The sequence below is a fragment of the Ranitomeya imitator genome, chromosome 6 (assembly GCF_032444005.1).
Source record: "Ranitomeya imitator isolate aRanImi1 chromosome 6, aRanImi1.pri, whole genome shotgun sequence".
In the NCBI taxonomy this organism is placed as follows: Eukaryota; Metazoa; Chordata; class Amphibia; order Anura; family Dendrobatidae; genus Ranitomeya; species Ranitomeya imitator.
Window position 1 is genome coordinate 500,722,556 of NC_091287.1, and position 26,901 is coordinate 500,749,456.

The following is a 26,901-nucleotide window of genomic DNA, read 5'->3' on the forward strand; positions in this document are numbered from 1 at the left end:
CTGGTGCCACTAGGAGGCTATGTGCACATGTAGGAAATGTGGTGCAGAATTTTCTGCACTAAATCTGCATCTCCTGGCAGAATCCGCAGGTGCGTTTTTTAATGCGTTTTGATGCGGTTTTAATGTGTTTTTTGTGCGGAATTGATGCAGATTTTGTGCAGTTTTTACCACTGCAGATTTCTATTAATGGTGGGGTGCAGAAACGCACAAAAGTAGTGACATGCACTTCTTTGAAATCTGCAGCGTTTCTGTGCAGATTTTTCTGCACCATGTGCACAGCTTTTTTTTTTCACATTGATTTCATTGTACTGTAAATCACAGTGCAGATCTGCAGCAGAAAGATCCGCTGCAGAACTGCACTAATTCTGCACTTAATCTGCATCGTGTGCACATACCCTAAGTGATACAAAGAAAGTTAGCTCCTCCACTGCAGTATACACCCTCCTACTGGCTCTCAGCCAACCAGTTCGGTGCAAAAGCAGGAGGAGATCAATAACAACATATGAGCGTATAGCATGTCAGATTATAAAAACAAGCATAAGCTAATAACAGGGTGGGATGGGAGCTGTGTCCCCCAATGAATGGCTCGGAGAAAAGGATTTTACAGTGAGTACACAAAAATCCCTATTTCTCCTTCGCCTCATTGGGGGACACAGACCGTGCGATGTCCCAAAGCAGTCCCTGGGTGGGGACAACACCAGATCAGGCCCTGTGTAACCGCTACTTACAAGCGCGCCACCGCGGCCTGCAGAGTCCGCCTGCCCAGACTCACATCTGTGGAAGTGTTGGAATTATAGTGCTTCAAGAATGCATGCGGACTGGACGAATCCGCAAGCTTGCAGGCGTGCCTTGCAGAAACCTGGTGCCTAGAACCCTCGATAGACAGAGATAGGATGACATCTAGCACGGAAGGACTCCTGGATGATGAAACGAATCCACAAGGCTATCATGGCCGACGAAACGGCTAAACCCTTCCTGAAAACCTCAGGAAGCCTTCCTCTTACCGTCAGGAAGCCCAAATAAAGCGTCCAAACTTCGGAAGGACGTCGTCCTCGAGATGTACTTATTCAGCACTCACTTCGTCCAGAATATGGGGAACTCATTCAATTTTGTGGACTGGTGCCGAAAGAGATGAGGGAAGAACTATGACCTCATAACAGTGGTAACACAATACCACCTTGGTAAGAAGGGATGGGGATGGCCTGAGGACAACCTTGCCTTGAAGGTAATAAGGGAAAAAAGTCTGAAAGCAGAGCAGCTAGCTCCGAAGACTCGTCAGGGTGAGGATATCGCAGAGAAAAAAGGGCGACCTTCCCTGATAGTAAAGTCTGCCCGGATGAAAAGGAGTCTACTGTAAGACTCCTAGGACCATTAAGGTCCCAATTATCTAACGCTATGCGATAGGGAAGAACTACGTGTGAAAACTCCCTGTGAGAAAGTCCCTACTTGCAGTTTTGCTGCAATAAGGCGGGAAGATACTAGCTCCGCAAACAAAAACTGACGTGGTCAGTGCGGATCTCGGAGGATCACTGGGGCCCTTTCTGCTTCCGAAAGGCTTTCGGAAGTAGTGGAAGGGGAGTTATGGAAACTGGTACCACGGCAGAACCAGAGCATGCAGTGCGATGGCTCTTGGATCTCGAGGCCGAAACACGAACTCAAGTACATTGGCATTCAGTCTGGACGCCATCCGATCTACAACTGGAGAGCTCCAGTGAAGGCAGATCTGATTGAAAACTTTGGGGTGAAGTTCCCACTGACTTGAAGCGGAACCATGAAGGCTGAATTTGTTTGCCGTCCAGAGTTCTACTCCTGGGATATATACTGCCGAGATCACCGAATGATAGATCTCGGCCCATCAGGGAATGTGAGGTACCTCGGTCATGGCGCTTGACCGTGGGTAACTGCTAGATGATTGACGTATGGCACCACCGTGGCATTATCCAATTGAATTCGGATAGGGTGACCCGCCAGAAGGCAGTGGACCTGCTGTAGGACTACCGTTCGGATCTCCAGAGCAATGATCGGGAGAAGACTGGCATTGGTAGTTACTAATAACCATTGAACCGGGAGAAAGGCCCTGGATGAAGAAGGAGCTCAGAGACTACGTCTGAAAGTCTGTTTGACTTGCTGAAAACGAGTGGAGTGAAGGAAACTGCTTCCATTGTCACCATTTTTCCTCAGAACCCTCCAAGCAAATCGAATGAAATAAGGGGATGAGTAATCAAGTGCACGAGCTCCCTGTTGAAGGCCCATGACCTTGTCTCGAGGGAGAATTACCATCCTTCTGGAAGTGTGCAGGATCATCCTCAAAAAGGATATCTCCTGGGCTGGAAATGAGGAGAACTTGTCTAAGTTTAGCTGCCAGCCCAGGTGAGAGGGTATCGCAAGTGATCTAGACTACTCAGCGTAGTCCTGGAAGGGCGGCTAGACAGTCGACCAAACAGGGCAGGACGAGCACGCCTCTGGGGTGCAAAAGAAACATGACATCCGCCATGACCCTTGCGAACACTCTGGGTGCGGTAGCAAGGCCGAAGGACAAGGTTGTGACTTGAAAATGCTGTTCACGAATGGAAAAGCGAAGGAATTTTTGAAGAGGGTAAGCATCCCGAATGTCGATGGATGCCAGAAACTGCACCTTTTTCTGTAGAAGTAATGGCTGAGCAGAGGATCTCCATCCGAAGAAGGAGGACCATGTCAAAGGTTGTTAGAAGTTTGAGGTCCAGGATCGGTCTTACTTTTCGTTCCCCTTTTTGGAACCAAGATCCCTTAGATCTAGACTGTGCTGGACAACCCTTATACAATCCTTTGTCAGTCTCCCACTCAAAAGATTTGATTGGCCAGTTGTTACTGGTGTGAATCAAGGTAGTTAAGGTCTCCAGCCAGGAGACCATTGCTCTAGCAATCCATGCGGCAGCTAGGGAGGATAGAGCGCTGAACCCGAAGCCGCAAGACGGAACGAACCAGATTTGCTATCTGACAGTCCGTGGTATTTTTAACTGACGTTACATCGGGCGGGTATACTGGTAGGTATACCACAGGAGATTCTACCCGGTTAATCTGCCCAGTGGCAGAATGCGCAGCTGCATCCAGCAGGTCATAGTCTCTTGCCCTCACTGCTCTCTTTTGACGGTGTAGAGAAAAATTAGGAACCCTCGATCCATCAACCTCTTAACAGGGAAGTGGAGAGGAATTGTCCGCCTTCTTGCATCATCCGCTAAATAGTGGTGATGCAGAGGGGGTGCTCGTACGCCAAAAAGGGCACCTCTGTACATCCACAGAGTTCAGGTCTCCGGGTGGACAGGACAGGTTGTCTGGCGTTAGGCCTGGATGCAGAAAAGGATACATGGAGGCGACACTCCGTGTGCTCGTCTGTTGATGGTGTGGGGAGATCAGTGTCGCCCTTAAAAATCAGACCAGGCATGGCATCCCACGTAGAGGCTTCTGTCCAGTGAATTGCTTATCCGGACTGAATGGCAAATGCTCTACGAGGGAGCTTAGTCTCCTTATGAGGGACACTACGTAGTCTAGAGCAGAACCAGAGTCTGCGTCAATGTACCGAGATTGGTTAATCTTCTCTGAAGCCCTGGCAAGTTCAGGCAATATCCGATCCATATTTAGAGCCTTGTTGTCATCAAATCATTGGTGAGGGATCAGGAAACGAAAACTTCAGTTTTCTAGATGCCTGTATGTTTCTAGACGCCTGTACGTTTCTAGATTAATTGCGGCCCCTGCTAGCTGACGGCTCCCATGTAGGATAGGGACCATGTATATCGGTCCTGTGAGCACTCCGAGCCACAGAGGGATCACGGAGGGATTCAATCTCTTGGTCAGAGAACCATGGATTGCGGTCAGTGACAAAGTCCACTGAGGGGAACTAGGTACTCTGGGATAAGCTAGGGTCGGCGGCGGAGGGCTCCTCGGATTGATCATGCACCCTTAAGACCAGGGAATACTGGTCATGCGCCTTTAAGACCAGGGAATACTGGTCGTGTGCCTTTAAGACCAGGGAATACTGGTAGAAGGACTGGTCAGATACTTCATTACACGGGTACTGATGTAGAGTCAATGTGCCCCTTTAATGCAAAAACCGTTGCCCCTGTTGAGCCGGCCGGGTGGACCAAGATGGCCACCGGGAGTTGATAAAATCTCGCAGAGCGCGAGAAGTGCCAATTCGGGGGGCGGAGCCACGGGCACGATGTTGAATAGGCCCAAGCCTGGGCCTAAATTTCTGCAGCCGGCGGGTAACACTAGCGGTAGAAGTGAAGGGCGTTGTTGCCAGGCGAGAAGCTCCAGAAAAGCGGGCGGAGCCGCCATAGCGCGCCATAGTGCGGGCGCGGCTTCCGGGATGTGGCCTACACATCGGCCGAAGCCGGGGGCTACATTTTTGCAGCCGGCCGGAGCGTTACCTCAGGGAGGTGGGCCACAGGGAAGTGGCTGAGGCTGCCTGTCAGCATGTGGATATGCCTCTGAAGATGGATCCACTCACCATCGGTGCCGTCCTGGCATGGAGCCGCCACGGATGTGGGTTTCAGCGCGGTTCTGTGCAGCGTGGACGGTGCAGGGATAAACCTCAATCCATCATCCCTTTGTTAGGGAGGTGGAGAGGAACCGTCCGCCTCCTTGTGCCATCCGCTTTCACAGTAGTGGGACAGTGGGGGCTGCTCGGACGCCATAGAGAGGGGTCTCTGTGCATCCACGGAGTTCAGCAGTTTTCCGGCATTAGGCCTGGCTCCAGGAGAGGATACGTGGAGGCGACACTCCATGTGGTCGCCTGCTGGTGGTGTTGGGAGATCGGGACCGTGAAGGAACCGTCGCCCCTGAGGTGAGCTCAGGCATGGCATCCCACCAAGGACAACATCTGCAAAGAGTTTGTATGTTCTCTCCGTGTTTGCGTGGGTTTCCTCCGGGTACTCCGGTTTCCTCCCACATTCCAAAGACATACTGATAGGAATTCTAGATTGTGAGCCCCATTGGGGACAGTGATGATAATGTGTGCAGAACTGTAAAGCGCTGCGGAATATGTTAGCGCTATATAAAAATAAAGATTATTATTATTATTCCCACGTCGCAGGAGAGGGTACGGGGTATACTCGGCGTTGTCGCCTGTTGATGATTCGGGGGAGATCGGAACCTTGAAAGGATCCGTCACCCCCATCACTCCGTTAATTAAAAAAAAAAAAAATTTACAGAAAAGTAAAAAATAAAAACGTTGGGGTCTGAACCAGACCCGTGTGCCTCCTATAGACACCAAGCAAGAACTGGTTAGCCGAGAGCCAGCAGGAGGGTGTATACTGCAGGGGAGGCGATAACTTTCTTTGTATCACTTAGCGTCGCCTCCTAGTGGCAGCAGCATACACCACGGTCTGTGTCCCCCAATGAGGCATGAGGAGAAATTACAAATAAATTGCAAAAAAAAAAATACAGCAATAACATGAGAGGTAACAAAACATAACATTTAATCGCCATTATTAAAATATGGCCAAAACATACAAAATGTTTTAAAATTCTACCATATCTGCAGTGCACGCATCTGCCCAGATTAGGCTATGTTCACATTTGCGGTGCGTCGGGCGCAACCGCGGCGACGCATGCGCCCCTATATTTAACATGGGGGGCGTATGGACATGCGTTTTGTTGCGTTTTGTGACGCATGCGTTTTTTGGGCGCAAGTGTCAGGGCGCAGAGGACGCTGCTTGTTGCATTTTTTTGCGCTATAAAAATGAACGCATGCATCACAAAACGCAGCGTTTTGCATGCGTTTTTGCGTGCGTTGTGCGTCGATGTGGTGTTACATGGACCTCAAAAATCATATATAGGTGTTGGACTATTATATCACATGTAAAAATCAGAAGTGAGAATATCCAAACCTCACATTCTGCATATTCTCAAAGTCAACACATCGCATAAAAAATTATGAAGGCAGAACACATACAATATATGTGAGTAAATCATAAAACTATCAAAAACGCATAATTCAATCCCTTCAACATACAGACTACATAAATATTACCAACATCAAAAACTCAATATCAGACCGTGGTTCAGATATCCTCAAAATGATGGTTATAAAAAAAAATTAAAAAAATAGCATATTCGGGTGTTAACCAAGTGACTTCGGCGTGCTCAAAAATTATGTTAAGATTCCCCGCAGCAGCATGTGTTGTGCCTGTTCAACAGCCACAACACATCAGGGATAGCCCGTTTGTTAGACAATCCATACATGTGTTGCGGCTGTCGAACAGCCAGGAGACATGCAGCCACGAGACTCGAACATATTTTTCGAGCACGCCGAAGACACTATGTTAGCAGTGCACCAGAGCATGGCGGATAACACCTTATCTGAGCACATTCGCTCATCACTAGAGGGGACCAATACTCCAGGAAGGAGGACCAGCAGAACAATAAAGCCACACCCGAATGTCTCTCCTTAAGGTCCCAAATCGACAAACCTCACAAGGGCAGTCCACAACTGTCCCTGTAATGGTAACCCTAAAAAAAATCCTATAGGCCTTCCCGATGAGTTTCCTCAGCTAGGAGATGCAAATAATTCCATGTTTTTGTTACTTGCGCGTCGTGATGCTTTGATGGTCACAACATGACCCCATTCACCTGCACTGTGCCGAGGTGAGTGTGATCCTTGGCCATACAACCTGTGACGAGGTCAAAGTCACAGTGTAGCCCCGGTTTAAGTGCATGTCTAAAGCCGCAACAGCAAAATCTCATCAAATTGTGGATTATGTTGTGTAAAATGCTGCATCTTAATGGTCGATTTCATGTGGTGCAGGGTGTGGATGAGATTTTCTGATCTGTGTGGACGTCCCGTGAGACTTCAGATACTAAACTATATAAAAAGATGAGAAATAAAAGACCAAATCACCTTCAATTTCTTCATCATCAACCTCTTCGTCTTCATCTTCATCAGCAATGCTGTCCCCTGTTTGCACATCGTCCTCATCATCGTCGTCTTCGTCATCATCATCATCCTCGACGTTAAGGTCGTCATCATCTTCATCCTCCTCGTCGTCGTCTTCGTCACCGTCATCCTGAGGATCGTCGTCCCCATCGTCTTCGTCTGAGTAAACGCCATCAGGGTGAATAGATACTCGATCGGGAGAGATGGGCTCAAAGTAACCTTCCCTTTGTTCTCGCTCGTCCTCCTTTTCTCCACCTGATACAAGAGAAAAACACAGAAAATGCATTGAAATCATATGATGAGGCAAAAATGCAACGCCGTCCATGCCAAAAACATCTGCATTGTTTCCAGGGTGAATTCAGCAAGGAATTATAAAGCAAGCAGAAGAGATCAATTGGTGTAATAATTGCAAAGAAAGAAGAATGATCTTCGCATTTAGTGCTGCGGTAGTTAACCCATGCATTTCACGTCAGGACGCGATTACTTTTGCATATAGCATGCAGATTAATAGCATTTTTAACTACTAATTTTGGGAGCCTTTTTGTCATGCAGGAGAGGGCAAAGATCAAAGACAAAGCTAAAGATGCCATTGCCAATGAAATATTAAATGTCTACCTGCAGCTGGCATTGGCTCATCATCATCGTCATCATCATCATCTGGAGGTGGAGGGCCAGGGGGAGTTCTAGGCCCTCTTGGCTGCGGTCTTGGTGGACTACCATTGTACTGGTCTTCTTTGTCTTCTTCAACTAAGACGGGAGATAGACAAATGCAACCTAAGGAGCCCAATATGTAGCCACAAGCACGCAACGAAGAAAAGACGGCGAAAATCATCAACAGGCCAATGCTAAAGATTGCATCACTCCGTCCAAGAGGCCACATGTAGGCATTAAAATATAGGGGCGGGTGGTCCCATTTGCTTATTGCAGGAACTAAAGAAACACATGGATGAAAACTTCGTACTTGCAGATGCCAGATAAGAGGACATCGAGTTTGGTCTTTACATGAGGGCATCTGAGGCTTCTGTAGAAGTAACCTCACAGAGAACATAGGAGGTAACGCTGCAATGTAACTGGGCTTTCCGCTCACACTTACCATGCTTGGTGTTCCTTTTCAGCCCTATCTGCTGGTGCTGAGGAGGTGGCGGAGGCGGAGGAGGGGGTGGAGGAGAGTCTCGTTCATGGTTGAGAATTACTCTGTCCACTGATCCATAAACAGCTAGAGTCAGGCAATTGTACCAACCCTTGAGAACAAGCCCATCTGTATTAACCTGACTCGAAAACACAACAAATGCAGTCAGGTACAAAGAAAGTAAAAAAAAAAAAAAGGCACATTTCAAAATCTAAGCATGAAGTGATAGCAAGAACGACATTACAGCAAAGATCACAAATGTCTGAAAGCTGAGGGTCCCCAACACAGGGGTCCAGTGGCTGCTTGCTTTGCCTTTTCATTAAAGTGGTTGTCCGATATAGAAGTTTTTTTAAGGCATGAATGAGATTGAAATTAAAAAAACGGTGACATTCTCACCTTCCAAAGCCCCCGCGGACCTAGCTTGGCCGGCTCCGTAGGTCTGTGCGGGCTCCGTAGGTCTGCACCCACTCCATCAGTAAATTGGGGATGCAGCGTTCAGGTGACATCACCGGATGGCGCGGTTTTCTAATCGCCTAGCTGCTGCAGCGATCTACTGACTTTCGAACAATGTAGACATTGCTCCTGGCACAGACATCTGAGGAGGCGTGCGCTGGATACTTGGTTATGCCATCATTTTTATTATTTTAAGTCCATCCATGCTTAAAAAAATATAGTTCTTACCGATAACGGTATTTCTCTGAGCCCATGACGGCACCACGGAGAGGGAATCCGCCCACCAAGGACAGGAAACCTACAGATAAAAAGGCGGTACCTCTCTCCCGCATCAGTTGTTTACTAGAGAATGATGGGAGACTAAGAAACAGAGTCTTACTTTTAACATTAAACTTAATTGAGATACCGCGTGACTATTCAGGTAATTAGCATATGGCACTATATTAGTGTGCACACCCATAAGTGAAGGGAGGGAATGTACGGGTGCCGTCATGTGCTCAGAGAAATACCGTTATCGGTAAGAACTATATTTTTCTCTGACGCCCATGACGGCACCACAAAGAGATTTGCAGAGACTGTACATTCAGGGAGGGACCACCACTTCCAGAACCCTTTTACCAAAGGTAAGGTCTGAAGAGGAGATAATGTCTAATCTATAGTGCTTATAGAATGTAGATGGTGAGGACCAGGTAGCAGCTCTACATATCTGGTCAATTGAAGCTCCGGCCTTCTCCGCCCAAGAGGTTGCTACTGCTCTCGTTGAGTGAGCCTTGACATCTCCTGGGATGGGCATCCCACTTGATGAGTATGATAGGCTGATGGCGTCCGTGATCCATCTCGCCAAAGTGGCTTTGGAGGCTTTTTTCCTCGTCCGGGGACCCTGAAAACACACAAAAAGAGAGGCGTCCTCCCTAATCGCTCTGGTGGCTTCTATGTAATGCATGAGGCATCTTCTGACATCTAATGTATGTAAGGATTCTTACTCCTTGTTTTCAGGGTCGGGACAAAAGGAGGGGAGAGATATCTCGAGTTCTATGGAATCGGGATGCTACTTTCGGGAGGTACGCTGGGTCTGTTTTGAGAACAACCCTATCCTCCAAAAACTGGGTGTAAGGAAGGTTAGCAGATAGAGCCTGTATGTCGCTAACTCTACGTGCAGAGGTGATGGCGACTAGCAGAGATGTTTTGAGCGATAGGATTTTCAATAGGATATCCGCTAAGGGTTCAAAGGGAGGTCTAGTCAGGGCCTTAAGGACCAAATTTAAATCCCATTGAGGGGTACCCCTTACAGGAAGAGGTCTCTATCTACCTGCTGCCCTGGTGAACTTGGAAACCCACCGATTCCCTGCCAAATCATAGTTAAATAGGGCTCCTAATGCTGCCACATGGACTTTCAGGGTACTTGTGGCTAGACCGATTTCCAAACAATTTTGTAGGAACTCTAATATGGATTTAAGAGGGACTCATCTATTTTAGCACCCGTGGATGAAAGGAATTTTTTTCCATATTTTCCCATATTGTTTGGTCGTGATTGGTTTCCTACTTTGTAGTAGAGTAGATACAAACCCCGGAGAGAATCCTCTGCTTTCTAGTTGCTGCCTTTCAAATGCCAGGCTGTCAAGTGTAAGCTTGCAACTTGCGGACGATGAACTGGGCCCTGGGAGAGGAGGTTTGGAAGGTCTGGAAGTACCCACGGGTTGGATATTGACATTCTCATCACCCAAGAAAACTAAGGCCCTTTTGGCCAGAACGGGGCTATTAAGATCACATGAGCCCCTTCCTCCCGAATCTTCCTCAGCACTGCTGGAATCAGAGCGATTGGAGAAAATGCGTACGCAAGTTGATGGAACCATGGAATCAGGAACACATCTAACGATACTGGGTTCCCCAATGGGGTTATGGAGCAAAATGTGTTCACTTTTTTGTTCAGGTTGTTTGCGAAGAGGTCTATGCTCGGTACCCCCCATTTTTCTGTAATCTGGGTGAAAACTGTTTGATTTAGCTCCCATTCCCCTTGCTTTAGACAGGAATGACTCAGAAAGTCCGCTCTGTAATTGTCCACCCCTTTTATGTGAAGGTCTGACAGGGATAGAAGTTTGCTTTCGGCTATATGGAATATTGATTTGGCTACTTCCATCGGTTTTTGAGAGCGAGTACCCCCTTGATGATGCAGGTACGCTATCACTACCCTGTTTTCTGACATAATCCTGACATGGTGGGAGTGAAGGGGGCCTAAGAACTCCAGTAGTGCAAACTTCACTGCCAGTAGTTCTTTCATGTTGGAAGATGCTTTTGCTAGAGTCGGAGGACAAGTACCTTGGGCTAATAGGTCGTTTAGATGAGCCCCCCACCCGCTGGGGCTTGCGTCCGTGGTTACTACTTTTTAAATCGGAGTTACCCACGAGACCCCTCGGGAAAGATTGTTTCGCGATGTCCACCAGTTTAGTGACCGAGCTGTGTGCGGAGATAAACTGAACCGACCTGCTAAATTCCCTTTTAGAGAGACTTCTTCTGACAAGATTTGCCATTGAAGGTCCCTCACATGGAGTTGAGCCCACTGGACTGTAGGGATGCATGATGTCAAGGATCCCAAGAGGGACATGGCTTGGCGGAGGGTTATGGAGGGGAGATCTTGCATTTTGGACACCAGACCCGATATTTTTTGTATTTTTTTCCGCTGGAAGGCGGCATTCCTGTTTTACGGAGTCCAGAGTAAGACCTAGATATTCTTGGATTTGGGGTGGTAATAACCTGGATTTTTTTAAGTTTATTAACCAGCCCAGCTTTTCTAGAGAGTGCATTAGTGCTTCTAGTTTTTTGCTGCAGTGTTGGGGAGAGGAGCCGATTACCAAAAGGTCGTCTAGGTATGGCACAATCAGGGTGTCCTGTTCCCTCAGGTGAGCCATTACCTCTGCAACTAACTTGGAGCTATGGCTAGCCCGAAGGGGAGAGCTGAAAATTGAAAGTGGTGTAACACCCCCCTGATGTGAACTGTTATCCTGAGAAACTTTTCGTGATCTCTGTGGATAGGGACGTGATATTAGGCGTCCTTCAGGTCCTGGACTACCATGAAACACAGAGGAAACAGCATTTTTATAGATGTCTTTATTGTTTCCATCTTGAACGCTTGGACCTCTAGGTATTTGTTTAGATTTTTCAAGTTTATGAAAGTCCTGTATGACCCATCCAGCATTTTCCTCAGGAACAGAGGGGAATAATATCCTTGCCCTTTTTCTTAAGGGGGAACTTCTAGGAGAACCCCCATGTTCACTAGTCCAATGACCTCATTTTCTAATGCCAGTTGCTCCTCCCCTGAAGACCTTGGCGATGTTACCATAAAGGAAGGACGAGGGGGTTTGAGAAATGTCAGTTTTAGCCCTGATTTTATTATGCTCCGGATCCATGGATTGCTGGTAATTTTCTCCCAGACAAAAAGAAGGAGGGACAGTCTTCCCCCCACCTGGGGCAAACATTCATTGGGAAGGTTTTCTGTTGTCACTGGGGCTCTTATTGAACAAAAACCCTTTATTCTTGTTTCTCTTATCCTCCCTTTGGAAAAACCTCTTGCTCCGAAAGGGCCTTCTGTAGGAAGGGAAACCCAGGGAGGGGAAAGATTTATTTTTGTCCCCTGCCTTTTCTAAGATGTCATCTAAGGTGGGGCCAAATAAGAATTTGCCCTCACAGGGTATGGTACACAATTTGGATTTTGTCTGTAGGTCCCCTGGCCAACACTTAAGCCAGAGGGCGTGCCTAGCCGCGTTAGAGAAAACAGCTGACCTAGCAGCCAGCCTGATTGAATCAGCGGAGGCATCTGCCAAGAAAGCGGTTGCCCCCCTCATCACCGGCAAGGTGTTTAATATGGAGTCCCGGGATGATTTCCCTTTTAACTGGCCTTCCAGTTGGTCTAACCATACCATTAATTAATGGGATGTACATGCTGCGGCAACCGCCGGTTTTAGACCTCCCCCAGCTGCTTCCCAGGAACGTTTGAGAAAGGTATCCGCCTTTTTGTCCATGGGATCTTTCAAGACCCCCATGTCCTCAAATGGGAGGGCAAATTTCTTTGATGCCTTAGCTATGACGACATCTAGTTTAGGGGCTTTTTCCCCAGAAGGAGCAAGATTCATCCTCAAAAGGGTACTTTCTTTTTGGCGTTAGTAACGCTTTCCTTATGGGGTTTTTTCCACTCTTTTTTGATTAGCGCGGATATTGTCTCGTTAAGGGGAAATGCTCTCCTCTTTTTTTGCTCAAGACCCCCCCGAACATGATGTCCTGTACCGATCTTTTTGGGTGAGGGTCCACCAACCCCATAGTGCTTCTAACCGCTTTAATGAGGCCATCGGTGTCTTCCAAAGGAAAACAGCTGTGACCCCCCCAGAGGAAGAAGAGGATGATAAAGAAGAGGAGTTAGATGTATCTGAGTCCACATCATCACTATCCATAATATTAGACCCAGGAGATGGGGACCTGTTTCTAGTCTTCCTCCGCTTTTTACCACCCTTTAGGGATGTAAAGGTGTCTTCCACCTGATTTTTTATCAGGGTTTTGAGGTCGGCTGCGAACACGGGAAGCCCTTCGGATACGGTCTGCTGTATACACATGCTACAAAGCCTTTTCTCCCAGGTAGTCGGAAGGTCTTCTCTACACAGGGCACAAATCCTATGCTTAGATTTGCATAAGCTTTTCTTCCCCTAAAGTAAGAAAGACAAATATGTCCTTACTGTCACTGACTTTCACGGAGATCACTTGCCACCTTGCGGACCCATAAATACCGGTTGGGGACGCTCTGCATCTGTCATCCTTGTGCCGGACGCCGTACTGGACTCCTTGCTATGCAGGGACCTTTGGTGTCCTTTACCGGTAACAACTTGGTGTCCTTTTTACGGCCGTCGCTTTTGCTGCTGCTGCGGCGATGCTGGTGGTGGTGGCGATTTTGATAGGGGTGATGCCTCTAGGTTGCTCATGTTGCCTGGTTGAGCCCAGAGAAGCGCCTGACCAGGGCAACTTCTCCCCTTTATGTGGCGGTGATTCCCACCGTGTATTTAAATCTGCGCCTGCACAGTAATGCTCTGCCACCGCCGGCGCATGCGCAATGGCCCATACTCGAGAGAATCGCGGCCAAATCCCGCGCACCCAGTTCCAAAATGGTGCTGCACATGACGTGCGGGACACCGGAACCCCCGGCTTTAGCAGTGAGCAGGCTGATGCTCAGGAGGGAGAGCCGCGCCACTCCCCCCAACCACAGAGGGGACCCCCCTGGATGTTGTTACTGCTGCAGGCATCTTACCTGGAGAGGTGGCCGCGAACTCCATGCCACCTCCCCAGCACACACTAGAGGCCCACTAGCCCCAGCGGTGGCCCTTCGGGTCACCACACCAGCCGAGGCAGGGGGACACCCGCTGCCTGAGTCGGACTGATTGCCCCGGATTCCCACGACGTTCTTCTGTCGGTAAGTCTGTAGGTCTCCTATTAAGGACAGGAAACCAACTGATGTGGGAGGTACCGCCTTTTTATCTGTAGGTTTCCTGTCCTTGGTGGGCGGATCCCCCTCTCTCCGTGGTGCCGTCATGGGTGTCAGAGAAATTAAGATATTTTCTATATCGAAGAACTCCTTTAACTTCAATAGAGGGAGACTCACGTGAGCTTGACCATCTCTCCATTGATTTCAACAGTAAAAACAACCAATAATGGCTTCTTTGAATCAAAGAACGGAGGTCATGTTACCCACGCACTAAAAGAGGAAAGTGTCTGGGGTGCGAGTCCCCACCTATCACATCTATTTGTGCCGAAAGCTGAAATTCCCTATAGTGACCCCTAACTGTGGATATATTTGTGGGAGCCCTGGTGTGGAAATAATAGGGAATGAAATACGCGTCCTGTATAGTAATATTCTGGTTTTGGTTTTCTTACCTTTGCATTTGGACGGAAGATGATTGAACTACTCTCATCATATTCCAAGCTGGCAAGAGGAAAGCAAAAAAGGAGAGAAAGATCATAACATTAATCACTATATATTAAAACATAACTAAAGCACGCACCACTTAGTGCACTTATAGTGTACGATTTCCAGAACGAGAAGATTTCAGCTCTGAAGCCTACAGAGTTGTGAATGCAGATCTGGAATATAAAAGCTACATGCCGCACAGGAAGATGGATTTAATTCATTGCTGATCAGCTACAGATTTTGATAAAAAAAAGCAGCTAAATTGTGGCAAGACAAATTTTTTTTTACCATTTTACCATCGGCACCGTAGGTTTATGTCTGCAAAGTGTTAATGAAAGAAAAAAATAAAACAAATGTCATCTACTGAACTGTACTGTGCTATGAAAATCTGCAATGTGCGCACGCAGCCCAAGGCAGGTCTGTCGATTGTTTATGGATTAATCAGAAGATGTTCATACAAACCTCCCGAGTCTGTCAAATACGGTTGCACTTTGCTTATTGACATTGTTGAAAAACAGGTCCAGATGAAATGTGTGCGGTGAGGTCTCCCTGCAAGAAAGAAAATGCCTATGTTATAGGGGGGTCCGCCAGCATGAAATGACTGTTTAACCACTTAGGCTACTTTCACACTTGCGTTTTTTGCATTCCGTTGCAATCCGTCGTTGTGGGCAAAAAAACGGATCCTGCAAATGTGCTCGCAGGATGCGCATTTCGCCCATAGACTTGTATTAGCGTGTTTTGGCAGACCGTCATCACAAAAAAAGTTCAATGTAACTTTTTTTGTCCGTCGCGTCCGCCATTTTCTACCGCGCATGCGCCGCCGAAACTCCACCCCCTCCTCCCCGCACTTCAGAATGAGCAGCGGATGCGTTGAAAAACTGCATCCGCTGCCCACGTCGTGCAGAAATTTCACAACGTGCGTCGGTTCGTCGACCCGACGCATAGCGACGGACCCGTACAGACGCATAGCGACGGACCCGTACAGACGCAAGTGTGAAAGTAGTCTTAAATATTGCTGTAACGCGATCCGGGTATCACATCAACGCAGGGAGTAGACCATTTGCCATGAGGAGATCGTAGATCTCACTAATGCAATACTGGTTGCAAGTTCCAGACCACTTGGGGACTAGAAAAAATGGGTATTATTACCTACCGATAATTCGGTTTCCAGGAGTCCATCCTGACAGCACATTGGAGGACGTCCTCCTCCTCCTTGCAGGGACAGGAAACAACACGAGAGGTTAAAAGGTCCCACTCCACCCCCTTTCCCTCAGTGTTTTGACAAGTACCACACCATGGATAGATATACTTTGAAAACTTTATTTAACCAAACATATTACAGCATATGAACTGGCATGCATGGGGGGGGAATAACTGTGCTGTCAGGATGGACTCCTGGAAACCGAATTATCGGTAGGTAATAATACCCATTTTCCAGGACGTCCCCCTGACAGCACATTGGAGAATACCAAAGGAAACTTCGTTTAGGGTGGGACAACTGCTTGGAGAACTTTTCTCCCATAAGATGTCTGCTGAGCTGCTACTACATCTAGCTTATAGTGCTTACAGAACGTGTTTACTCTGGCCCAAGTTGCTGCCTTGCAAATCTTATCTAGGGACGCTCCTGCTCGCTCAGCCCATGATGCTGAAACAGCCCTAGTAGAGTGTGCTTTAATCCCTGTTGGGCAAGCTATCCCTTCTGATGCGTAGGCTTTTGAAATTATAGTGGTAATCCATATAGCTATTGACGCCCTGGAAGCTTTTTTACCTTTATTCTTACCCCCAAATAGAATAAAAAGATTAGAATCCTTCCTCCAGGAGCTAGTGGCCTCTAGATAGTTTAATACTGCCTCCCTAACATCAAGGGAGTGTAAAGCCTGTTCTTTTTCATTAGAAGGGTTCTCACAAAAGGAAGGTAAAATTATTTCCTGATCTCGATTTTTGGCTGAAGCTATTTTAGGGATAAAAGCTGGATCTAATTTTAGGATTATATGGTCCTCTCGGACTTGAAGATATGGATCCTTAATTGACAGTGCCTGAATTTCCCCTACGCGTTTAGCTGTTGTAATCGCTACTAGGAAGGCCGTCTTCCAGGTACGAACTGAAATAGTCATGTCCTCTTCCAGAGTATAGGGATCTTTACATAGAGCCCTGAGGACCAAATTTAAGTCCCATGTAGGAGCTAGCTGTCTTAAGGTAGGCCGTAATCTTTGGATGGCCTTCACAAATCTGATTATCCAGGGGTGGGAGGCTAATGGATAATCCAGGAAAGTACTAAGGGCCGAGATCTGAACTTTAATCGTACTTGGCCTAAGCCCCAAATCAAAGCCTGCCTGTAAAAATTTTAATACTCTAGGAACATCTAAGGCCCCCGGAATCACAACTGACCCGCCACTTTCCAAACAAAATTTTTTCCAGATTTTGTGGTAGATGGCTGAGGTGACAGGCTTCCTACTAGCCTGGATGGTTGTAATTACTTCATCTGAAAGACCTCTGGATTTCAAGATGTCCCTCTCAGGATCCATGCTGATAGATGTAGTCTCTCCGGGTCTTGGTGTAAAACGGGCCCTTGATGAATTATATCCTTCCATAACGGGAGTTTGATAGGGTCTTCCGTTGTCATGGCCCCCAACAATGGGAACCAACTTCTCTTTGGCCAGAATGGTACAATCGTCAGCACTGTTGCCTGGTCTTCTTGAATCTTCCTGAGCACTACTGGAATAAGTGCTATTGGTGGAAATGCGTAAGACAGAGGCTCGTTCCATGCTTGACTTAAGGCGTCGACTGCTTCCGGCATGTCTAAAGGGTTGAGGGAATAAAATCTGGGCACCTTTGAATTTTTCCTTGTGGCAAATAAGTCTATCCTGGGCGTTCCCCAACGGTGGCAAAGTATCTGGAACATTTCTTGATTTAATTCCCATTCGGTTGGACAAACTTTTCTTCTGCTTAGATAGTCGGCTAGTATGTTCTGTGACCCTTCTAGATGCACTGCTGTTATAGATAAGACCACGTCTTCTGCCCAGGCAAATATTCTCTGCGCTAGACCTTGAAGCGCTTTGTGTTTGGAACCTCCCTGATGTCTCAAAAAGGATACCGCTGTTACATTGTCGGATAGGACTTTTACATGTTTGTCCTTTAGGCGTGAACGGTTTCTTCTGAGAGCCTCCCAAACTGCGTATAATTCTCTGTAATTTGACGACATTTGACTGATCTCTTCGGGCCACTTGTCCTGAAAGAATTTCCCTTCCAGGTGCGCTCCCCATCCCCACTGACTTGCGTCTGTGGTGATTATCACACAAGGGGTTGATATCCAAGGGATGCCCCTTTTTAGATTGTAGTCCTGGGTCCACCATCGTAGTGATCTTCTTGTCTAATGAGGAACGACGTCGATCCCATACCATGAGTACTTGTTCTTGTAAAGGCCTTGAGTGAGCCTGAGCCCATCTGACACACGGAATGCAAGCTGTCATCTTCCCCAAGACTTTCATGGCTGCTCTTATCGTCACTGGACTTCTTTGGAACTCTAAAATCATCTTCTTTAATGAGGTTCGTTTGTCCCTTGGTAAGAAGGACTGCCTGGTTGTAGAATCCAAGAGTACTCCTAGAAATATCTTCCGGGATTCTGGCTTTAGATGTGATTTTTTCCGGTTGACCACCCATCCTAGTTCCTCTAATACTGCTATGACCCGATCTCTGTGTTGCAGCAGAATGATCCTTGATCGTGCGACAACCAGAAAATCGTCCAAGTATGGAATTATTGTTATTCCTTGGTTTCTTAGGAAAGCCACCACCTCTGCTACCAATTTTGTGAAAATTCTTGGGGCAGATGCTAGACCGAATGGGAGGCATTGAAATTGGAAGTGGTAGGTCATGTCCAGGAATCTTACCGAGAATCTCAGTAGCTCCTGAGAAGAGGGATGTATCGGGACCTGATAATACGCACTCTTCAGATCGAGAGTGCACATTACCGAATCTTTGTTTATAAGATGAATGATGAACCTGATCGACTCCATTCTGTATTTGACGAATACGTTCAGAGGTTTTAAATTTATTATTGTACGGGATTCCCCTGACGGTTTTGGAATTGAAAATAGAGAGGAATAGTGACCTGTACCTATTTCTGGAGTAGGAACCTGAACTATAACCCCGGAGTCGAACAGTTTTTGTAGGTCTAGAAACATAGGGGAATTTTTGGCTACCATTGTTGGTAAGATACACCTCTGTGGTACGCGAGATATTAACTCTATTCTGTAACCCTCTGAGATTATCTTGAGGACATAACCGTTGTCTGAGATCTGACTCCATTGTTTTAGGAAGAAACTTAATCTCCCGCCTATACCTCTGGCGTCATTGTTTCCTTGGTCTATAGCCAAAACCGAACAATGAATTCCTACTCCTTCTATTCTGAGCGTAGGAACCCCTAAAGGATCCTCTACCTGATCTCCATTGCTCTCTATACTCCGGTAGTCTGCGGGGGGGAAGGGGAGAGAGGCCTCCTCCGAAAGGGCTGAAATTTCCTGGGTTTATCCTCGGGAAACCCTCTTTTACTGTCAGCTGCTGACTCTAGGATGTCATCTAAGGCCTGACCAAATATCCTGGAACCTGTGAATGGAATGGCGCATAATTTATTTTTGGATGCATTATCCCCCGACCAAGATCTAAGCCAAATAGCCCTTCGGGTTGCGTTGGACAAGGAGCTATTCCTAGCCGCAAATCTCACAGATTCAGCCGATGTGTCTGCCATAAAGGCCGTGGCTGACTTAATGATAGGCAGAGAAGCAATTATATCCGCCCGTGGAGTTTTATTAATTAAATGTTCTTCCAACTGTTCCATCCACAGGAACATGGATCTTGCTACCAACGTGGCAGCGATGTTAGCCTTTATTAAAGCTGCTGAAGTCTCCCAGGCTCGACGCAAAATGATATCCGCCTTGCGATCCATTGCATCCTTGAGACTAGATGAATCTTCGAAAGGTATAGATGTTTTCTTTGCCACCTTGGCTATAGGGACATCTACCTTAGGAATTTCTTCCCATGTCTTGATCTCTTCTGAAACAAACGGGAGACGGTTTTTAAACTCTCTGGACATCACCAATCTTCGTTCCGCATCTTTCCATTCTTGTGAGATCATCTTACGTATATGTTCACTCACCGGGAACACCGTCCGTTCCTGATATGTGAGCCCTCCGAACATCTGATCTTGTCTAGATTTCGGACGTGGATCTTCTTTCACTTGCATAGTACGTCTGACCGCCTGGACTAGTTCTTCTGTTTCTTCGACTGGAAAGTAATACCTTTTCCCTTCCTGTTCTTCCATTGGCACTTCTCCTTCTTCTTGATCAGAACCTCTGTATTCTGATTCCGCCTCCGATGAACCATCCTGATCCTCCTGTTCTGGATCCTTTCTTGGTCTTTTACGGGCCGGGCCCGGACTGTACACTTCCCGTTGCGACATTGAGGCCAAGGAATTCTGGACCTCCTCCCGGATTATACTCCTCATTTCAGACAACATTGATGGTTGTTCCTCTCTGACAATTTTCTTAATACAAGAGCTGCACAGATCCTTCTTGTATGTTTCTGACAGTTTTGTGTTACAAAGAGAGCACCTCTTAGATTTAGTCAATACCTTGCCAGACTTTTTAGACTGAGGGAGGGGAGCTTGACTGGCCTCTTTATCCTAAGTGTAAGAATAAGGACAAGAACGGCTCAGTGTGTGCAGGCGTATATTTGAGTACTCTGCGCATTGCGCACTTACCCCTATCTCCTCATTCCTGTTCTCCATATCTTCTGTGGAGAAATGCTACTATAAGTAAATGATCTCATATGATCCCATATGTATAAAAGGGATATAGCAGAGTCTGCTGCACTCACCCTTAGTCTCCGGCATGTCTGCAGCAGTCTGCTCGCACGGACCCTTCTGTCCTGCAGCAAATATTCTCCAGGGATTCCCTCCGGCGCTCTCTTACCATCAGAGGAAGCGCTGGATAACCATCTGCGAGTGCCCTGAGCTTTGCGCCCTTAAAGCTACTTACTTCCGCGTTCCACCAGGTGGAACGCACGCCGAGATGGCCCCGTCCCCGGATCTGACGTCACCTTACCTGCGCCTGACACCGGAAGTACTGCACTCGGTCTAACAATCTTACTTCCGCGTTCCACTCAGTGGAACGCACGCTGCTGCCGCTGGCGCCGGACCTCTTGCGGCGCCTCTTCTCCTGGCGCCCGAACCGAGAGCCCCCCACCGGGAGGAAGCGGTTCGACCCAGGAGCTCGTCCGCTCGACTGGTCTTTTGGCAGAGGGACTCCCCACCGGGAAGTTTCTGCCTGGGGCTTAGTGATGCGGGGAAAGGATATTGGCGTTAGCCGCACGATCCCCCGAGCCCTCCGGACTGGTGAGTCTTCCCGCTTGTATAGCGCTGTATCCTCTCGTGTGTCCCTCCATGCAGGGACAGGAAAAACACTGAGGGAAAGGGGGTGGAGTGGGACCTTTTAACCTCTCGTGTTGTGTTTCCTGTCCCTGCAAGGAGGAGGAGGACGTCCTCCAATGTGCTGTCAGGGGGACGTCCTGGAAAAAAGTAATACAATGCTTTAAAAAACATTAGAAAAAAACCCAAACTGCTGGAATCACCTGGCTTTTCCCAGTATTAAAAAAGCGCAATGAAAGAAATGAGCATTTTTTGGTGTTGCTGCTTCTGCAAAGTCCGCGTGATCACAATTAGTGATGAGCGAATGTGCTGAGATAAGGTGTTATCCGAGTAACTTGGGTGAGTATGAACAATATGCTCAGGTCCTCGCGGATGTTCCGACAATTGCAAACAGACATCACTACATGTATTGCAGCTGACGAAGAGCCGCGGGGACCAAAATATTATGAGAGCACTCCCAAGGTCACTCGCAGGGCTGTGGAGTCGGAGTCGTGGAGTCGGAGTCATGGAAATTGAGGAGTCGGAGGTTTGGCTTACCGACTCCACAGCCCTGGTTACTCAGATTAACACCTTATAAAAGCATGTTCACTCATCACTAATCAATATAAAATTGTCACATTTAATAAACAGCATTTATTTTTTTAATCAACAAAGTATTTAAAAAAATAAACTAATAAGTTTAGTTCTGTCGGAATTGTACTTTCCGGTACAATCACGATACCTGCTCATTTTTACTGCACACTGAATGCCATAAAGACAAAGCCCAAAAACACAAGGCCAGGATTGCAGGGGGTGTCTCTCTCACCATATCCCCGTACTTAAAATTTCTCAGATTTTCCAGTTTTATTATATAGTAAAATGAACAGTGTCAATCAAAACTATAACCACAAAACCCATGTCCTCGTCTGTCTGTTAACGGAAAAATTTAAGCGGCCCTGCGCTTAGTAACCTGATATTTACCCTGGTTACCAGTGAACACATCACTGGATTGGCGTCACACACGCCGATCCAGCGATGACAGCGGATGATCAGCGACCAAAAAAAAAGTCCTGATCATTCGCGACCCAGCAGGGGCCTGATCGTTGGTCGCTGTCACGCATAATGATTTCGTTAACGATATCGTTGCTACGTTACAAAAAGCAACGATATCGTTAACGAAATCGTTATGTGTGAAAGTACCTTAATGAGAAGAATAGTTATGCTGAGTAGGATTTACAATGGTCCTTTTAGAAAAGTCTCAACGTTTCACCCATTACTCACCCATAAGCTCTGCTATCAGGCAGGTTATTGTGCGCTCTGACCCCTGGTGGGATAACCCGGACTTCATTGATGTACACAACACATGGAAATCTGACTACGTCTACATTACTTCTTTGCTGTAAACACAGGGTTAAAAGAGGATTAATAAACACGGTAATCTAATAAATGGCAGCTGCGGAGTCCGGCAAAACAAGAACCCCTGTGTGCAGCTGTTTACAGAGAGGATACGAGGGAGTCCTGGGTGGCAAAACACAAAAAGTGTATAGAAGGCAAATAAAAGCAACTAATCAATATTACATACAAGTATAACTGGGCTAGAGAGGAGCGAGTCACTTAACGGGATCCTGGGTCAGCGGCGCACAAATGCTCCCTGGCCAGCGGATTGGAGCCTCGCACACCGCCTTCTACCTGCCAAAATATTTTCTTCTAATCTGTAGGTCCGGGGCGATGTCATCATGGCAGCATGACAACGAGCCATGACTACTAATTCAGAGGCGACAGATTCTGGCAGGTACAAGGAGGTACACAGGGTTGTGGTTAGCAGCCACAAACCGCCTAAGGAGGACCAAAATCCTGCAAAACGATCCGTTCATCTCTAAACGGCACTGGAAATCGCAGGTTTATGTCCCTTATGGGGATGAAAAAAATACAGTGAAAAAATAAATAAAACAAAAATTGAATCACCCTACTTGACCCAATATAAAAATTAGATTCCCTCATGCTGCGCTAGTACAAGTCCGATCTATGAAAACAAAGCAAAAAAATTAAATAATCTAAATGCTTAAATTTTCATTTTTTCAGTCCCTGCACCCCCCCTTTTTCCTCCCACTCCCCCAAATATGCAGTAAAAAGTGATCAAAATAGGGAACGTATCCTAAAAAGTTACCAATAAAAACTACAGTTCACCTTAAAAAGATAAATAAAAAAACTCCACTGGAAGAAGAAAAACAAAAAGTTACAGGTCTTGGACAATAGTAACACAAACCAGGCCAATAAAAAAATTATGTATGATATATACAAAGTTAATTTGGTGTCGCCATAATATACCATCCTGGAGAATCCCAACACAATGAACACAAAATAAATACAAAACCCAAATCAAGCTAATGAGCACGGCGCTGGAAGCGAGACACCCGGGAGAAAATAAACCTTGTTCCTCCCGGTAGCAGCCGGCTTTCAGTCATACAGACATGGCAGCGCTGCTGCAGTCATAGCTCACGCCACTGAGTGAAGCAACTGGGAGCACTTCCCGGCTATGACTGACAGCCACCAGTGCTGTGAACGGTAACTGTGGCAGCGCCTGTATGACTGACAGCCGGCTCTGCAGTGCATCAATATACAGCCAGCGATCAGTGTATGACTGACAGCCGGCTCTGCAGTGCATCAGTATATAGCCGGCCATCAGTGTATGACTGACAGACGGCTCTGCAGTGCATCAATATACAGCCAGCCATCAGTGTATGACTGACAGCCGGCTCTGCAGTGCATCAGTATACAGCCAGCCATCAGTGTATGACTGACAGACGGCTCTGCAGTGCGTCAGTATACAGCCAGCCATCAGTGTATGACTGACAGCCGGCTCTGCAGTGCATCAGTATACAGCCAGCCATCAGTGTATGACTGACAGCCGGCTCTGCAGTGCATCAATATACAGCCAGCCATCAGTGTATGACTGACAGACGTCTCTGCAGTGCATCAGTATATAGCCAGCCATCAGTGTATGACTGACAGACGGCTCTGCAGTGCATCAGTATACAGCCAGCCATCAGTGTATGACTGACAGCCGGCTCTGCAGTGCATCAGTATACAGCCGGCCATCAGTGTATGACTGACAGACGGCTCTGCAGTGCATTAGTATACAGTCGGCCATCAGTGCATCAATATACAGCCGGCCATCAGTGTATGACTGACAGCCGGCTCTGCAGTGCATCAGTATACAGCCAGCCATCAGTGTATGACTGACAGCCGGCTCTGCAGTGCATCAGTATACAGCCAGCCATCAGTGTATGACTGACAGCCGGCTCTGCAGTGCATCAGTATACAGCCAGCCATCAGTGTATGACTGACAGCCGGCTCTGCAGTGCATCAATATACAGCCAGCAGTGTATGACTGACAGCCGGCTCTGCAGTGCATCAGTATACAGCCAGCCATCAGTGTATGACTGACAGCCGGCTCTGCAGTGCATCAGTATACAGCCAGCCATCAGTGTATGACTGACAGCCGGCTCTGCAGTGCATCAGTATACAGCCAGCCATCAGTGTATGACTGACAGCCGGCTCTGCAGTGCATCAGTATACAGCCAGCCATCAGTGTATGACTGACAGCCGGCTCTGCAGTGCATCAATATACAGCCAGCAGTGTATGACTGACAGCCGGCTCTGCAGTGCATCAGTATACAGCCAGCCATCAGTGTATGACTGACAGCCGGCTCTGCAGTGCGTCAGTATACAGCCGGCCATCAGTGTATGACTGACAGCCGGCTCTGCAGTGCATCAATATACAGCCGGCCATCAGTGTATGACTGACAGCCGGCTCTGCAGTAGATCAGTATACAGCCAGCCATCAGTGTATGACTGACAGCCGGCTCTGCAGTGCATCAATATACAGCCGGCCATCAGTGTATGACTGACAGCCGGCTCTGCAGTGCATCAGTATACAGCCAGCCATCAGTGTATGACTGACAGCCGGCTCTGCAGTGCATCAGTATACAGCCAGCCATCAGTGTATGACTGACAGCCGGCTCTGCAGTGCATCAATATACAGCCGGCCATCAGTGTATGACTGACAGCCGGCTCTGCAGTGCATCAGTATACAGCCAGCCATCAGTGTATGACTGACAGCCGGCTCTGCAGTGCATCAATATACAGCCGGCCATCAGTGTATGACTGACAGCCGGCTCTGCAGTGCATCAGTATACAGCCGGCCATCAGTGTATGACTGACAGCCGGCTCTGCAGTGCATCAGTATAAAACTGGCCGTCAGTGTCGGTGTTCCATGCACGGTGACTGCGGCAGCACCTGTATAACCGATAGCCGGCAGCTACCGGGTTGAAAGCCTTTATTTTCTCCCGGCTGCCGCACTTTCAGTACAGTGCCTTTTTCCCTGGCCGCATGCTATTAACCCCGCACCTGCCGTTATCGGACCTCACAGGTTCCCTATAGATTATTGCATTCATTGACAGCGACTCAGCGGGGAACACATGAAATCTGAATTATATATAGACACAATTCATCTGTAAAGAAACCCATCTATAGCAGAAGACTCAACACACAGATGTGTGCGAACCACAAGTGTCAGCAAGCCCTAGCAATGCATTATGGTACTTGTAGTCCCCAAATATCTGCAGTATCCAGGTCTCAACACACACTCTGCAGAAACAGCCACATGACCGAGATGAAGCCGGTGGACAAATCCGCACAGAAGCGCGGACACCGGCCCTGGAAGTAACCGCCTCCCAGAGCCCAGTACTAGGCCTCAGGCGACCTCCGGCAGCACCAGCCCTGATCTATCCACCGCGACCTCCCAGGACGAGCCCCACAGTAACACACCGGTACCACATCACTAATGGCGGCTTTTCTCACCTCCGTGCTCTGGTGCTTGAAAGTATCTAAAAACAAGAGCTCCATTGCGGACTCACCCGCCATGTTTAGTGTGGGCGGGGAAGTGAGGAGGCGGGACTTCCGCTCGCTCATCAGCGCAACAGATTGAGCGACGATCTAAGCAGCCAATGAGGTTGTAGAGAGTGTCTGACCCCGCCTATCACAGAAGTGTCGCCGGGACAGGCAGTCGCCATGATCTGGGTTGGTTACATGAGGACTCACTGCACTGCGCTCCGCGTCATATTACACTGTGTAGGTTCCTCCAATTCCAAACTAAAATTTCTGTAATTTATCATTTCTAACAATAAACACGGACATTATTATTATTATTGTATTAGCACGGTCTTCTGGATCTCTCACCTTTTCCTTGGAAATGGGGATTTTTTTCCTCCCCTTCTTCTGAGAGCCATTACTATTTTATTTTTCCGTCCACATAGCGGTATCAGGATTGTTTTTGGGGGAATAGTTATAGTTTTGCATAACACCGTTCACTTTACCATATAATTCACTAGAAAAAGAACAAAGTGCGGTGAAATTGCGGAAAAAAAACACAATTCCACAAGTGTTTTTTTTTTTTTTCTTTTCCTGTAAATTCCAGATTCTTGAAGAAGAAAATAAAGGGACAAAATATGTGGCACACAGCAAGGATTTAAGCCACAGTCCTAATCACGGCCATTTACCATTTCTTCTCACCGCGCCACATTAAAAGTGTAGAAAGTGATGGACAAAGCCTTGAGGCTGTGCTCACACTACTGCTAAGCCTTTATTTGTTGTCCTGTTCATTATAGGACCAGAAGAACGGAAATCATAGAGTCTGACCGTCCCCACTGACTACAATCAGCTCCGTCAACCTTCTTTACACGTGTCCATCACATTTCAAAGCTAATTTCTTGTTCCTATCAGTCCACACTCAGGTCATCTCCTCAGGGCTCCTCTCTGCCCCCAGGCCATCTCCTCACGGCTCCCCTCTGCCCCCAGGCCGTCTCCTCAGGGCTCCTCTCTGCCCCCAGGCTGTCTCCTCAGGGCTCCTCTCTGTCCCCAGGCCGTCTCCTCAGGGCTCCCCTCTGCCCCCAGGCCGTCTCCTCAGGGCTCCTCTCTGCCCCCAGGCTGTCTCCTCAGGGCTCCTCTCTGCCCCAGGCCGTCTCCTCACGGCTCCCCTCTGCCCCCAGGCCGTCTCCTCA

The 26,901-nt window shown here is 47.6% G+C and overlaps 1 protein-coding gene across 1 annotated transcript in view; it reads right to left on the reverse strand.

The window, feature by feature from the left end:
- Window positions 1-25,798, reverse strand: part of VIRMA (vir like m6A methyltransferase associated) — a 78,835-nt gene extending 53,037 nt beyond the window's left edge. Inside the window, exons 1-7 of the mRNA XM_069731712.1 lie at window positions 25,703-25,798; window positions 22,121-22,236; window positions 14,902-14,988; window positions 14,406-14,454; window positions 8,007-8,181; window positions 7,529-7,660; window positions 6,878-7,168 (exon numbers count right to left, since the gene is read on the reverse strand). Coding sequence (XP_069587813.1) covers window positions 6,878-7,168; window positions 7,529-7,660; window positions 8,007-8,181; window positions 14,406-14,454; window positions 14,902-14,988; window positions 22,121-22,236; window positions 25,703-25,765 — 913 coding nt within the window. The 5' untranslated portion in view covers window positions 25,766-25,798. The remainder of the gene's footprint in view (window positions 1-6,877; window positions 7,169-7,528; window positions 7,661-8,006; window positions 8,182-14,405; window positions 14,455-14,901; window positions 14,989-22,120; window positions 22,237-25,702) is intronic.
- Between the last annotated feature and the right edge of the window lie 1,103 nt (window positions 25,799-26,901).